Below are 12,739 nucleotides of genomic sequence, written 5' to 3'. Positions count from 1 at the left end.
TTTTTTCTTTCAGTAATTGGCTGGGTTGGGTCTTCATTGCTGCGCGCGGGCTTTCTCTAGTTGCGACGAGCAGGGTCTGCTCTTCATTGCGGTGCATGGGCTTTGCATTGCAGTGGATTCTCTTGTTGCGGAGCACGGGCTCTAAGAGCATGGACTCAGTAGTTACGGCTTGCAGGCTCAGTAGTTGTGGCGCACGGGCTTATTTGCTCCGTGGCATGTGGGATCTTCCAGGACCAGGACTCGAACTTGCGTCCCCTGCATTCGCAGGCGGGTTCTTAACCACTGCACCACCAGGGAAGTCCCTTAGGGAGTTCTGAAGTGCTAGGATTCTCCCAGGATTCTGTTCTTTTCAACCATCGGTGAAGAGGAGGGAATCCTTGTGGGGACAGAGTCTGGGAAAGAGGGACTCCGACAAGGTGGTGCTGAAGACTGAGGCTGGGTGAGGTGGGTTAATGAAAGAGCTATGAAAAGCCCGAGGCAGAGGTCAAAGAGGACAGGTGTTGTGATGACTTGAGCCTCTGTGACGTGTCTGGCGGAGACTAGGGAGAGCGGGAGGCGCGCGCGCGTCCCGACCGTCCGGCCGCGCCCCAGGCCCTGCCTCCTCGCGCACAGCAGTGAAAGCGCGCGCTCGTGTGCGCAGCGACCTCTGTGCGCCTGCGCCGCCGTTGCCGGGCATCCGCCGGCGAAAAGACGACCTAGGGGAGGGGTGGTGGCAGCGGGGACTCCGGAAGCCCACCTTTCACCCGGAAATGGTTGTCGAGAAACATGGCGTTGCTGGTGCGAGTCCTTGTGAGTGAAGGAGTAATTTTGTGGTGTCGCCCACCGGGCCTCCGGGTTGGAGTCGGAGAGGGAGGGGCGGGAGCAACTGGACGGAAGTGCAGGAGCGGAGCCTGTGCGGTAGCGAGGCTGCGCGGCCGCGTCTCTTCGGGGAAACTGAGGTAGTTTCCCACCTCCCCCGACCCTCGGTTTGGCCGTGGCTTCCCCCTCTTTGGAGAAGGCGTGAGACTGACGTCAGATATAAATTTGACGAAGCTTGCTTTTCCTTGGTCACCACCTGTGACTCCTTCCCCTCAGGGAGAGAGGCAGCGCGTGGGGCACTGATTGTAGTTTCGGGAGACCCGGGTTCTAGTTCCTGTTCTGTCACTAACGCTCAGGGTGACCTTGGGCAAGTCACTTTTGGGCTTCAGAGTTCCCATGGGCAAAGCGAGGACGTAAATCTGCAAGTCTTTGGGATTCTGAGGTTCTTTGGGTTTGTTTCAGAGATCAGTAGATCAATTATTAACTCTATAGTTAAGTGGAATACTCTTATATGCTATTAGAGTGAAAGCTGCACGAGAACTGGGGTCATATCTGTCGTTTTCACTCTGCCTAGCACAGTGTCTGGCACATCATAGGTGTTCAGTAAAGATTCGAAGAGAACAAGAGTTAGGAGGATACAGAGCTTGGGTCCTAATCATGAAGGGATAGTAGAATTTATAATTTTGTCAAGTCTTTAAAAATTGGGTCAAGGAGACTGTTTTTCATAGCAGACACTGTGTATTCCTGCCTCTAGCTTTCTTTTGAGTTCTGATATTAGAAATATTTGTGTCTAATCTTTTTATATGTGGCATACACGGCCTGTGATTTTCCTTCTTGTATTCCTTGTCAGCCTAGCAAAGTGCAGTGCCCTCTGTTGTTGCGTAGTAAAAGTTTTTTTGAAGAGTAGCTCCTGTAACCTACAGAAAGTAACTTGGTGAAGTAATTGTTGATGCCAGGGCAGGAACTGATTCAGATCTGACGACTGCTGAGGAAATGGCAACTAGGATGTCCTAAGTGGTTTTTTTTGGCCATGGTGCTCGGCTTGTGAGATCTTAGTTCCCTGACCAGGAATCAAACCCAGGCCCCTGGCAGTGGAAGCGCAGAATCCTAACCACTGGACCACCAGGGAATTCCCTACTAAGTGTTTTGTTTTTTAAAAAAATATTTATTTATTATTATTATTTTTTTGGCTGTGTTGGGGTCTTAGTTGCGGTGCGCAGGCTTCTCTCTAGTTGTGGCTCGCATACTCAGTAGCTGCGGCGCATGGGCTTAGTTGCCCTGCTGCGTGTGGGATCTTAGTTCCTTGACCAGGAATTGAACCTGTGTCCCCTGCATTGGAAGGTGAATTCTTAACCACTGGACCACCAGGGAAGTCCCCCTCCTAGATGTATTTTTTTTAAATTAATTAATTAATTTTTGGCTGCGTTGGGTCTTTGTTGCTGCGTGCGGGCTTTCTCTAGTTGTGAGCAGGGGCTACTCTTCGTTGTGATACACAGGCTTGTCACTACAGTGGCTTCTCTTGTTGCTGAGCACAGGCTCTAGGCGCTCGCGCTTCAGTAGTTGTGGCATGTGGGCTCAGTAGTTGTGGCTCATGGGCTCTAGAGCACAGGCTCTGTAGTTGTGGTGCACAGGCTTAGTTGCTCTGTGGCCTGTGGGATCGTCCCAGACCAGGGATCGAACCCATGGCAGATTCTTAACCACTGTGCTACCAGGGAAGTCCCATCCTCGGTGTTTTTAAGATAGATACTTTGGGGGGGAAAGATGAGAATTTTATTGGGCTGTAGATCTGAAATGAATACCTTGACTTGTCTTGGAAGTTAGTGACTTCCTCAGCTGAGCATGCTGCTGAGCATGTGGATGGTTACAGGATCTTTTCTTCTTGGTTGGTAGCATCCAGTGAAACCACCTTTCTAACTGCCTTCTATTAGTTGAATCTTTTTCTACCCCCCATTTATCCCTTTCTATTCATCTTTTTAGGTGGAAAGCAAGATTAGGTAAGGAAAGTCACTTTCACTTTATACGGTATACTGTAATTCTTTGAAGTCTTCTTATCATATGTTGTAATGTGTGACAAAGCAACAGAAACTCCCTTAGGACTAGAGAGTTACAGTAAACATGAAAGTAGCAGATATTTATTGATCACCTATGCTGAAGAGGCATTAGGGTTAGGCACTGTGAGGAATTCACAAATACAGGAAAATGCACCTGTCTAGGTGTCGGAAGAGCCTTGTTTGAAAGCTTGGCCCCATTACTTACTATGGGTATAGCCTTGAGCAAATCACCTAACTTCTCTGAGCCTCAGATTTTCTTAAGGGTAAGTTTGATAGGGTTGATCAGAGAATCAGTTGATACAAATGACATTTTAAATGCTTGTTTTCCCTTCCTTTTAATTCAGCGACTATTTTGAATGTTCACTGCATTCTAGCAACTCTCCAAGGGACTGAGGATGAAAAACATAGAACTTATTCTCATGTTTATAATCTAATAGCAGAGACAGAAAACTACTGATAACAGTTCTTGAAATGCTGTGATAGAAGTCTTAACTAGGTGCTGTGGTAGCAGAGTAGAAAGGCACCTAACCCAGCCTGAGGACAAGCATTTAGATGATTAAACTAAATGAGGGAGCATTAGATGGGGAATAGGGGAAAGGAAATAGAGGAGAAGCATTAGCTTATGCTACTATGCTAGACAACAAAGGCGCTCTAAGTAAATCTCTCTGGCTGGACTCGGGGGCACTTGTGGGGAAATGGCAGTAGAGGAGACATTGCCTTGCATGTCATAGTTAGGGGTTGGAGATTTATCTTGAGGCAGAGGGCAGCCACTGAGGTATTTTAAACGAAGGGAAGATTTATTTTTAAAGGTTTTTTTGATGCATTTACTCTTGTTTTTTTTCTTATTTAAATTTTTTAAATTGAGGAATAATTGACGTACAGTAAATCACACTTATTTAATTGTATAATTTGATAAGTTTTGACACAGGTATACACCCGAAAAGTCATAATCATAATAAAAATAACGAACATATCCGTCACTCCCCAAAATTTCTTTGCGCCCTTTTGCAATCCTTATATTGCTCTCCCTGCTTCCAGCCACCATTGATCAGGGGAACACTTTGTTCCTTCTCTCATTTTTAAATTGAAATTAAAAATTTTTAATTTGAAAGTATAAAAAAGTAAAAAAAAAGTCCAATCCACATAGTAAACAAAAAACATAGATTTTTGTTTTAATAGATCCCTGTAACAAGGGTGGATGTAACAGATGGGTCAGTCAGAGAGGGCTGAGATTAGAGTCCCCAAGGCCAGTCAGAAACTAAAGTAATCCTGGAAGAAGTGATGAAGCCTGTACTAAGTGGGAGATGGACAGTGTGGTTAAAGAAGAAGGGATGGTTGCAAGAGGTATTGAGGAAATTGTCTACAGAGCTTGATGAGAGATTAGATGTTAAGGATGAGGAAGAGGCAAGAGTCTAACAGCTTGTCCCAGGTCAGCCTAGGATGACTGAGTTAATAGCAGTGTTCTTCACTGAGAAAATCTAGCTGGAGTTTTTGGGGGTTTTCTGTTTGTTGGTGTTTTTTTGTTGTTGTTGGTTTTTGTTTTTGCAGCTGGATATTTGGTGTTCAGGAGAGGGAGCTGAAATGTAAGTTGTAGTTGAAACAAAAATGTTGAGATTTCTCGAGCAATAATATTGATAGGGAACATTTATAGGGCGTTTACCATGTGGTAAGCACTCTTAAATACTTTATATGTGTGAACTTGCTAAATCCTTATGACAGCCCTTTGAAAAGGTAGGCACTATTATTCCCCCATTTTGCAGACAAGAAAATTGAACCACCGAGAAGTAGTATTCCTGAAATATTCTCATTAATCTCCCCTTACTTTTTCCTCTTTCTGTCTTTTTGACCAGTTTTTACCCTTCTCCAAGGATGGGTTTGGGAAGGAGGAGTAAACTGAAACACTGCTATTGCTGAGTAGATCTAGCAGAGGAACTGGACATTTGAGCAGTGCGCTGGGGCTTTTTTATGGTTTTATGAGCTGTTTGACATTGGTAATAATTTTTACTTTTCTTTGATAGTAGTATAAATTGCAGAAAGCCACACTGGATTAAAAAAAAATTGTAGTAGAATACGCATAACATAATTTACCATTTCAACCAATTTTAAGTGTACAGTTCAGTGGTATTAAGTACATTCACATTGTTGTGCTGCCATCACCACCATCATCCAAAGAACTCTTTTCATCTTCGAAAATTGAAACTCTGTACCTATTAAAAGATAAATCCCTATGCCCCACTCTACCCAGCCCTGGGCAACCACCATTCTTTCTGTCTTTATGATTTTGACTACTCTAGGTACCTCATATAAGTGGAATCATACAGTGTTTGTTCTTTTGTGTCTGGCTTATTTCACTTAACATAATGTCCTGAAAGTTCATCCATGTTGTAGCATGACAGAATTTCCTTTTTTTAAGGCTGAATAATATTCTGTTGTATGCATATACTACATTTCATTTATCCGTTAATCTGTTGATGGGCACTTTGGTTGCTTCCACCTTTTGGCTATTGCCAAATAGTGCTGCCATGAACATGGGTGTACAAATATTTGTTCTAGTCCCTGTTGTTACTTCTTTTGGGTATGTGCTCAGAAGTAGAATTGTTGGATCATATTGTAATTCTATGTTTAATTTTTTGAGCAATCACCATTCTGTTTTCCATAGCAGCTGCACCATTTTACATTTCTACCAGCCAAGCACAAGGGTTTCAATTTCTCCACATCTTCTCCAACACTTATTTTCTTTCTTTCTTTTTTTTGTTTTTATAGTGGCCATCCGAATGGGTGTGAGAGGATAATCTCATTGTAGTTTTTTTTTTTCAGATTTTTTTTGATTTGGACTATTTTTAAAGTCTTTTTAAAAATTTAATTAATTTATTTATTTTTGGCCGCATTGGGTCTACTTTGCTGTGCACAGACTTTTCTCTAGTTGCAGTGAGCAGGGGCTACTCTTTGTTGCGGTGTGCGGGCTTCTCATTGTGGTGGTTTCTCTTGTTGCAGAGCATGGGCTCTAGGCATGTGGGCTTCAGTAGTTGTGGCATGTGGGCTCAGTAGTTGTGGCACATGGGCTTAGTTGCTCTGTGGCATGTGGGATGTGGGAGCTTCCCAGACCAGGGATCGAACCCATGTCCCCTGCATTGGCAGGCGGATTCTCAACCACTGCGCCCCCAGGGAAGTCCCATCTGCAAGTATTTTTTCACATATTTTTTCTGTTCCTTATTTCTCTCTTCTCCGTCTGAGACTTCCATTATACATATGTTGGTATGTTTGATGGTGTAGGTACGTTTGCTGGTAGGTCTCTGAGACTCCATTAAATTTTCTTCATTTTTTTTTTTTCTTTCTGTTCATTGGGCTGGATAATCTCAATTGATCTATCTTCAAGGTCACTGATTCTTTCTTTTGCTCAAATCTGCTGTTAAACTTCTCTAGTGAAATGTTAATTTTATTTATTGTTCTTTTCTTTTTAAAAAATTTTTTTAAAAAAATATTTATTTATTTATTTGCTTGCACCAGGTCTTAGTTGTGGCAGATGGGCTCCTTAGTTGCAGCTCGCAGGCTCCTTAGTTGTGGCTTGCCTGCTCCTTAGTTGTGGCCTGCAGGCTCCTCATTTGTGGCATGTGTACTCTTACTTGCAGCATGCATGTGGGATCTAGTTCTCTGACCAAGGATCAAACCCAGGCGCCCTGCATTGGGAGTGCAGAGTCCTATCCACTGCACCACCAGAGAAGTCCCTTATTGTTCTTTTCAACTCCAGAATTTTTGTTTGGCTTTTTGTAAAATTTCTTTCTTTATTGATATTGTTTATTTGGTGAGATATCATTCTCATACTTTGCTTTTGTTCTTTAGTCATGGTTTCCTTTAGATCTTAAAATTTTTAAATAGCTGGTTCAAAGTCTTTGTCTGGTTTGTCTAATGTCTGGGCTTCCTCAGGGACAGTTTCTACTGATTTTTAAATTTTCCCTTGTATTGACCATGCTTTTCTTGTTGTTTTACATGTTTCACAAGTTTTTGTTGAAAACTAAACATTTTAAATAATATAATGTGGCACCTCTGGAAATCAGGACTTTGTTTTCCCAGAGTTTGTTGTTATTTTTCTGTTTAGTGACTTTTCTGAATTAATTCTGTAAAGTCTGTATTCTTTGTCATGTGGTCTCTGCCCAGTTAGCTTAGTGGTCAAGTAATGACTGGATGGAGATTTCCTTAAATGCCTGGAACCAATGAGTCTCTTAGTATTTGTTGAGGGGCTCTGTGTGCATTTTGGAGCATGCCTTCATCCTTCTGCCAGTCATTTGACAGTTCTGCCTTAACCTTCACTTCCTGCTTGCGAAGCACCTCAAGGTCAACCAGAGATGAGAGCTTAGAGCAGTCTCAGGTCTTTCCTGTTCTGGGCATGTGCACAAACCTGTGCATCTGCTTGGCCTTCAAATTCCCGGGAATATGTCAGAGCTTTTCAAGGTCCCTATGCATATCTCATTCCTCTGATTTTCCTTTTAAACTTTTTGATTAGCGTATTGTTTTCCCCAAGTATTATCCACTGCCTCAGGCAGCCACAAAGTTAAACAATTGCCTCTATTTGTTTTCTACTAATGCTCCTGGGGAAAATGGTTATCATACTGGAGGAGTTTCAAGACGGATGGAGTCTTCCAAGGAACTGCTAGACAGATCAAATAATTCCAGACCTTTGTGAATAAGGTTTGAGGAGCTTCAACCCCATTCAGGAGTCAACTTTTCTCCAGAGAAGACTAGTTCCTTTCAGTGAATACTACTATTTAGAAACCAAGTTTGGATGCTACATGTTGTCATTGCAACTGAGGTGTCATTGCTTCCAGGCCCTATCAGTACAGGAGTAGGAAGTATATGTATGTGTATACATATACATAAACACACATATGTTGATTTCTTTACCTCTGTATATTAAAAACTTACACCAGTTACTCTAAATCCATCCCAATAGCACAGGGTTTATTCTGTCCTTTTGCCTTTTCATATTTGTTAACTCCTTTCTCTGATAGAAACCTGATCCCTCATCCTTAATATATTTACTGATTTGCTCAAATCCTTCCTGTATTTGTGAATTCACATACTTGCTAAAATTTATTTGTAACCTGAATCAATACTTGTGGTGCTTTTGCAGTCATTTGTGGACATGTGCAGGGGGTGAAAAATTTGAACTGCAACATGCATATTCCTGGCTGAGGTGATACTCTGACTTCTTGTTTTAGCTATTATGCTGTAAACAAGTATCCTTCTCATGGTCAATTTAGTGTCATGTTTTTTGCATTTTTGTGCTTTTGTTGGTGATTGCCCTGTTTAAAATCGCCCCCAGGTGTAGTGCTGAAGTGCTGTCTAGTGCTGCTAAGTGCAAAAAGGCTGTGATGTTTCTTGTGGAGAAGATTTGTGTGTTATAGATGAGTTTTGTTCAGGAGAGAGTTAGTGCTGTTGGCTCTGAGTTCAGTGTTAATGAATCAACAACATATTAAATAAGGTGTCTTTAAACAGTAACACACAAAACAAGTTCATGTATTGTTTGGTTGATGAAAATGTTGTGACCAGAGGCTTGCAGGAACCTAACCCTGTATTTTTCCCCTAGGAGCAATGGTTCAGTGTTTGCTAACTTAGTGTTTGTGGTCACTTTGTAAAACATAACTATGGGGAGTAGGAGAATTGACTACCTGTAAAGCCTTTTCCAGCTCATGGGTGAGCAAAGGAAAATACTATGTATCTTAAAAACCACATGAAGAAAGAGTCTGGTCAGTGGACTAATTAAAGTGTAGTCACAAAAAGAGCTGATCTGTGAGAATATTTTCAAATACGATGTAAAATCACCTGCAAATCACAATATGCACAGGAAATACAAACATAAAACGTATCTTTAAAATTTTGGTTGAAGTGTTGATGAGGCAAAAGGATGATAAAACCAGTTCCCACTGAGTAATGGTGTTTATACTATCCTAAGTTAAAGCAATGTGTTTTGTTTTTTGTTTTTTTTTTGCCGTATGCGGGCCTCTCACTGTTGTGGCCTCTCCCATTGCAGAGCACAGGCTCCCGATGCGCAGGCTCAGCGGCCATGGCTCACGGGCCCAGCCGCTCCGCGGCATGTGGGATCTTCCCAGACCGGGGCATGAACCCATGTCCCCTGCATCGGCAGTCAGATTCTCAACCATTGCGCCACCAGGGAAGCCCTAAAGCAATGATTTTAACCACTGGAATTTTTTTCTGAACTTGGGAGAACTGAGGTTTGCTAATTGTTATAGACCTAATGTATTAGTATCTATAAGAGGATGATAAGTACTTCCACAGATTTACTGATATATATTTATAAATGAAGTATTGGGAGAGGTGGAAAGGAAAAAGGACTTAGTAGAATCAGTAGAACCAGAACCTGGAGTCTAGGTTGAAGCAAATGAGCTCATGCTTTGGGTAGGAGAGAAGAAGAGAGTCCCAGAGGAACTCCAAGGGGATTAGCTTGTGTGGAGAGGAGCAGTAATTCTCAAACCAGAGAGTATGAGTCAGGTTTTGGAACTGCTGAGTGGAGAATGCAAGGCAGAGTATGTAAGTATATTGATGGGTCGGAGTCCAGTTGGTAAAGATCAGGTGTTTAAGTTTGACTACAGAGACACTTGGAGGCACTGCAAGCTTTTGAGAAAGGGAATTCCAGGTTCAAAGCAATATTTTAAGAAAATGGTTCTTGCTGCTGTGACAGTTTGCTGGGGAAAGAGGAGTTTACTTAACATAATTCAGTAACAGTTGTTAATAGCAATAGTGAAGCCTTTGTGTGTGTGTTTTACTGTTATTGAAGTGCTTTTACAGGTGGTCCTTGGGACGCTCCTGTGAGGTAGCTTTTATTATTCCCACTTTTAAGTAAGGGAAAATGGAGGTCCAGAGTTTTGAGTAACTAGTTCAGGGTCACACAGCTATTTAATGGTAGGCTTGCGATTCAGATACCCTTTCTGCTACACCTCAGTTTCAATTAAGGATTTCGACAAAGAATTGTTGTTGTAGGATTGGAGAAGGAAAGAAAACAGCAGCTGATTAGTACTTTCTTCTAATAAGATGTGATTTAAAGTATTGGCATGAAACCAAGTAGAGTCAAATGTTACAGAGAAAATTTTTATTGACATTGGAAAAAATATGATGAAATTCTTCAGAAAATCTTCCAAAAGTTTGCATTGTTCCTACTTGTAATTTCCTCTTACCTTACCCCCACCCCCCACCCCCCACCCCCACTCCGCTTTGGGCCTGAATCTGCTGAAGTTTCATCTTAGCACGTATTTACATTTTTAGGAAAGGAACATCTGACATGGAATGATCTGGTAAATGTGTCAGCTGTTAGTAAACAAGAAGCCAGTAATTGTATCTCATTTGAAAACAATCCCAACAGGTCAAACCTCAGCTGAAATAAAATCCTATTTTTAAGCTTTACTTTTAATTTGAAACATAAGTTGCTGTGAGTAGCCTATTAGAAACAGTTACACAACTTTAGAAAGCATCTCTAGGTTTAAAATTCTAATACCTTTCTCCCCTTTACCCCTGGCCCTTCCTGCCTAGTCATGAGGAAATGGAGATTCAGATTCAACTTAATATTTATTGAGTTGGACATACTGCAAAGGACATTTTTTTCCTTAAAATCCTGAGAGGTAGGGATTTTTATTTATTTTATGGAAGAGGCAACAAAGGCTCATAGCTCACTGACAGGGGAGCCAAGAGTCAAATCAGTGCTTTCTGATTCCAAGTACAGGACTCTTCCCATAGTATTATGCTGTATTTTAATTGGTTCAAGACTAGGTCATAGAGTGGTAGAGCTAGAAGGGACTTTGGGGATATTTCCTCTACCCTTTCATCCCATAAATGAGCATGGATCCAGGAGCTGGGCTTTCTGGATTCAAATCTTAACCCCGCTATTTATTAACCATGTGACCTTGGGAAGTTACTTATCCATACTTCCATTTCTTTATCCATATACGTGGAATAATAGCAATATACCTAAGTCATTGGGTGGTGATTATGAGGTTTAAATGAGTTCATATATGTAAAGTACCTGGCACATAGTAAGTGTTTATAAGTATTACTAATATTTGTTAAGAGGAAACTGAGTATCATAAAGGTGTAATTACTTCTAAAGATTATATTAAAGTAGCTGAGTTTAAACTAGGATCCGGATCTTTGACTCCTACTATTGTAGTTGATGGTTGGCAAAGTGTTTTCAGATAGTTTGGTATATCCAGTCCTCATTATGGCTCTATAAAGTCTACAGGCCAAGTGAAAGAAACCCTTCGATCTCCCAAAGTTGGTTTCTAGGATAGAGATTTCCAGTGCTGTGTACGTGGATGCCATTTATACAGTGGGTTGTATTTCAGCTTCATAAAGTAAAGCAGGCTTCTCATTTAGCAAGGTAGAGCTTCTCCTTTCTCCAGCCTAACCTTTCACTTTAGTCTAGAGACCTTTTTGAGGTCAATTAATGCCAGAGGGAAAAATTGGACCTCAGTCATAGCTCTAACAGCCACTTAATCTCCCTTTGTCTTGGAAATCAAATTGCCCAAGTGTGTTTTCCCACCCTAAAAATTTCAGCCCATGGGGCTTCCCTGGTGGCACAGTGGTTGAGAGTCTGGCTGCCGATTCAGGGGACACGGCTTCGTGCCCCGCTCCGGGAAGATCCCACATGCCGCGGAGTGGCTGGGCCCGTGAGCCATGGCCGCTGAGCCTGCGCGTCCGGAGCCTGTGCTCTGCAATGGGAGAGGCCACAACAGTGAGAGGCCCGCATACCGCAAAAAAATAAAAAATAAAAATTTCAGCCTTAGTTTCTTCATCCTTTTGGGGTTAATGGTAATCCTGGCACTGTTCACTGTAAAGGGATTTTATGAAGAGCTTATAAATCAGTGTTTATGAAAAGGAATTGCAAACTCTGATTTAAATGATAAGCTAACTGTAAAATGCCTGAAATAGGTTTATTTTGTTACTTTCCTGAGAGGGAGCTCATGTCCTCCAGTTTGGGTCAGCTGTTACCAGAATTCGTCTAGTCTGTGGTAGGCAGGGGTACATTTTATCCTTGGAGAGGTGAGCATGGGGAGGCTTGGTCCTAGTCCTGTTTTGGAAATTCTCCTTTCATGTGCCCTGTTCTGGCAGAATTTCTAGACTTAGGTATGCTCTTTGCCTTCTACACATGGAGTCTGATATAGATTCCTGACAAACTATTTTTTTCTTTCTCTAGAGGAACCGGATTAGCATCTCCCAGTGGGTTCCAGTATGCAGCCGATTGCTACTTGTGTCTCATACACAGGGACAGTGGGGCAGGGCTCTGTCTGGTACTTCCCAGGTAAGATTTGTTATTCCTTTGCTTGGTATGAAAAAACCTTAGTGTTTATGTGCAAATGTCATGTATTTATAGATTAACCAACCAAATTGTGTGATGGAAAAACCTCATGAGACCACTTCTGGGTCTCTGTGGTGCCAGCTCAGGACTGGTTCCTACTGTATGGTGTCTAGGGCGTTGCTTCTAAATACCCCAGCAGTGGAACTTAGCCTAGGATACCATGCTACAGTCTGATGATTTTTACTGTTGGGAGTGTTTCCAGATATTCATCTCAGAGTTAACTTTTCTTCAGTTTTCTTTTTGTAGCCACTTTATGCCGCTTTTATTTGGGGTAAGAAATGTTTCTTCATTTTTTTCCTTTTTATGAACATAAAAATCCAAGGAACAATTATTTCAGGCCTTAGTTTACCACTGATCACATGATTCTTTATAAAATAGTTTACTTTGGACCCTCCTTGAGAGTTTTTTCTCCTGATTTTTGTTGATTGTACAAATAATTTAGTAATAAAGGAAATAAAAATCACCCATGACTTCAAACCTGAAAACATTTGCTGGTTCTTTTCCAGTCCTTAAGTATGTATGTGTA

At 41.7% G+C, this 12,739-nt stretch overlaps 1 protein-coding gene across 4 annotated transcripts in view; it reads left to right on the top strand.

The window, feature by feature from the left end:
- The first annotated feature begins 633 nt into the window (after positions 1-633).
- The window catches only part of UQCC1 (ubiquinol-cytochrome c reductase complex assembly factor 1), a 90,968-nt gene continuing 78,862 nt past the window's right edge, over positions 634-12,739 (top strand). For 3 of the 4 annotated variants that reach the window (XM_067707940.1, XM_067707939.1, XM_067707937.1), the window contains exons 1-2: positions 635-789; positions 12,052-12,156. In XM_067707940.1, the coding sequence (XP_067564041.1) occupies positions 766-789; positions 12,052-12,156 (129 nt within the window). In that variant the 5' untranslated portion in view covers positions 635-765. Of the gene's footprint in view, positions 790-12,051; positions 12,157-12,739 lie in introns of all 4 variants that reach the window. The other variant, XM_067707938.1, reaches the window with a different exon arrangement.

Source organism: Pseudorca crassidens, chromosome 15 (genome assembly GCF_039906515.1).
Source record: "Pseudorca crassidens isolate mPseCra1 chromosome 15, mPseCra1.hap1, whole genome shotgun sequence".
NCBI classification, from domain to species: domain Eukaryota; kingdom Metazoa; phylum Chordata; class Mammalia; order Artiodactyla; family Delphinidae; genus Pseudorca; species Pseudorca crassidens.
Note: the sequence above shows the minus strand (reverse complement) of the source record. Positions and strands in the feature narration are given on the sequence as shown.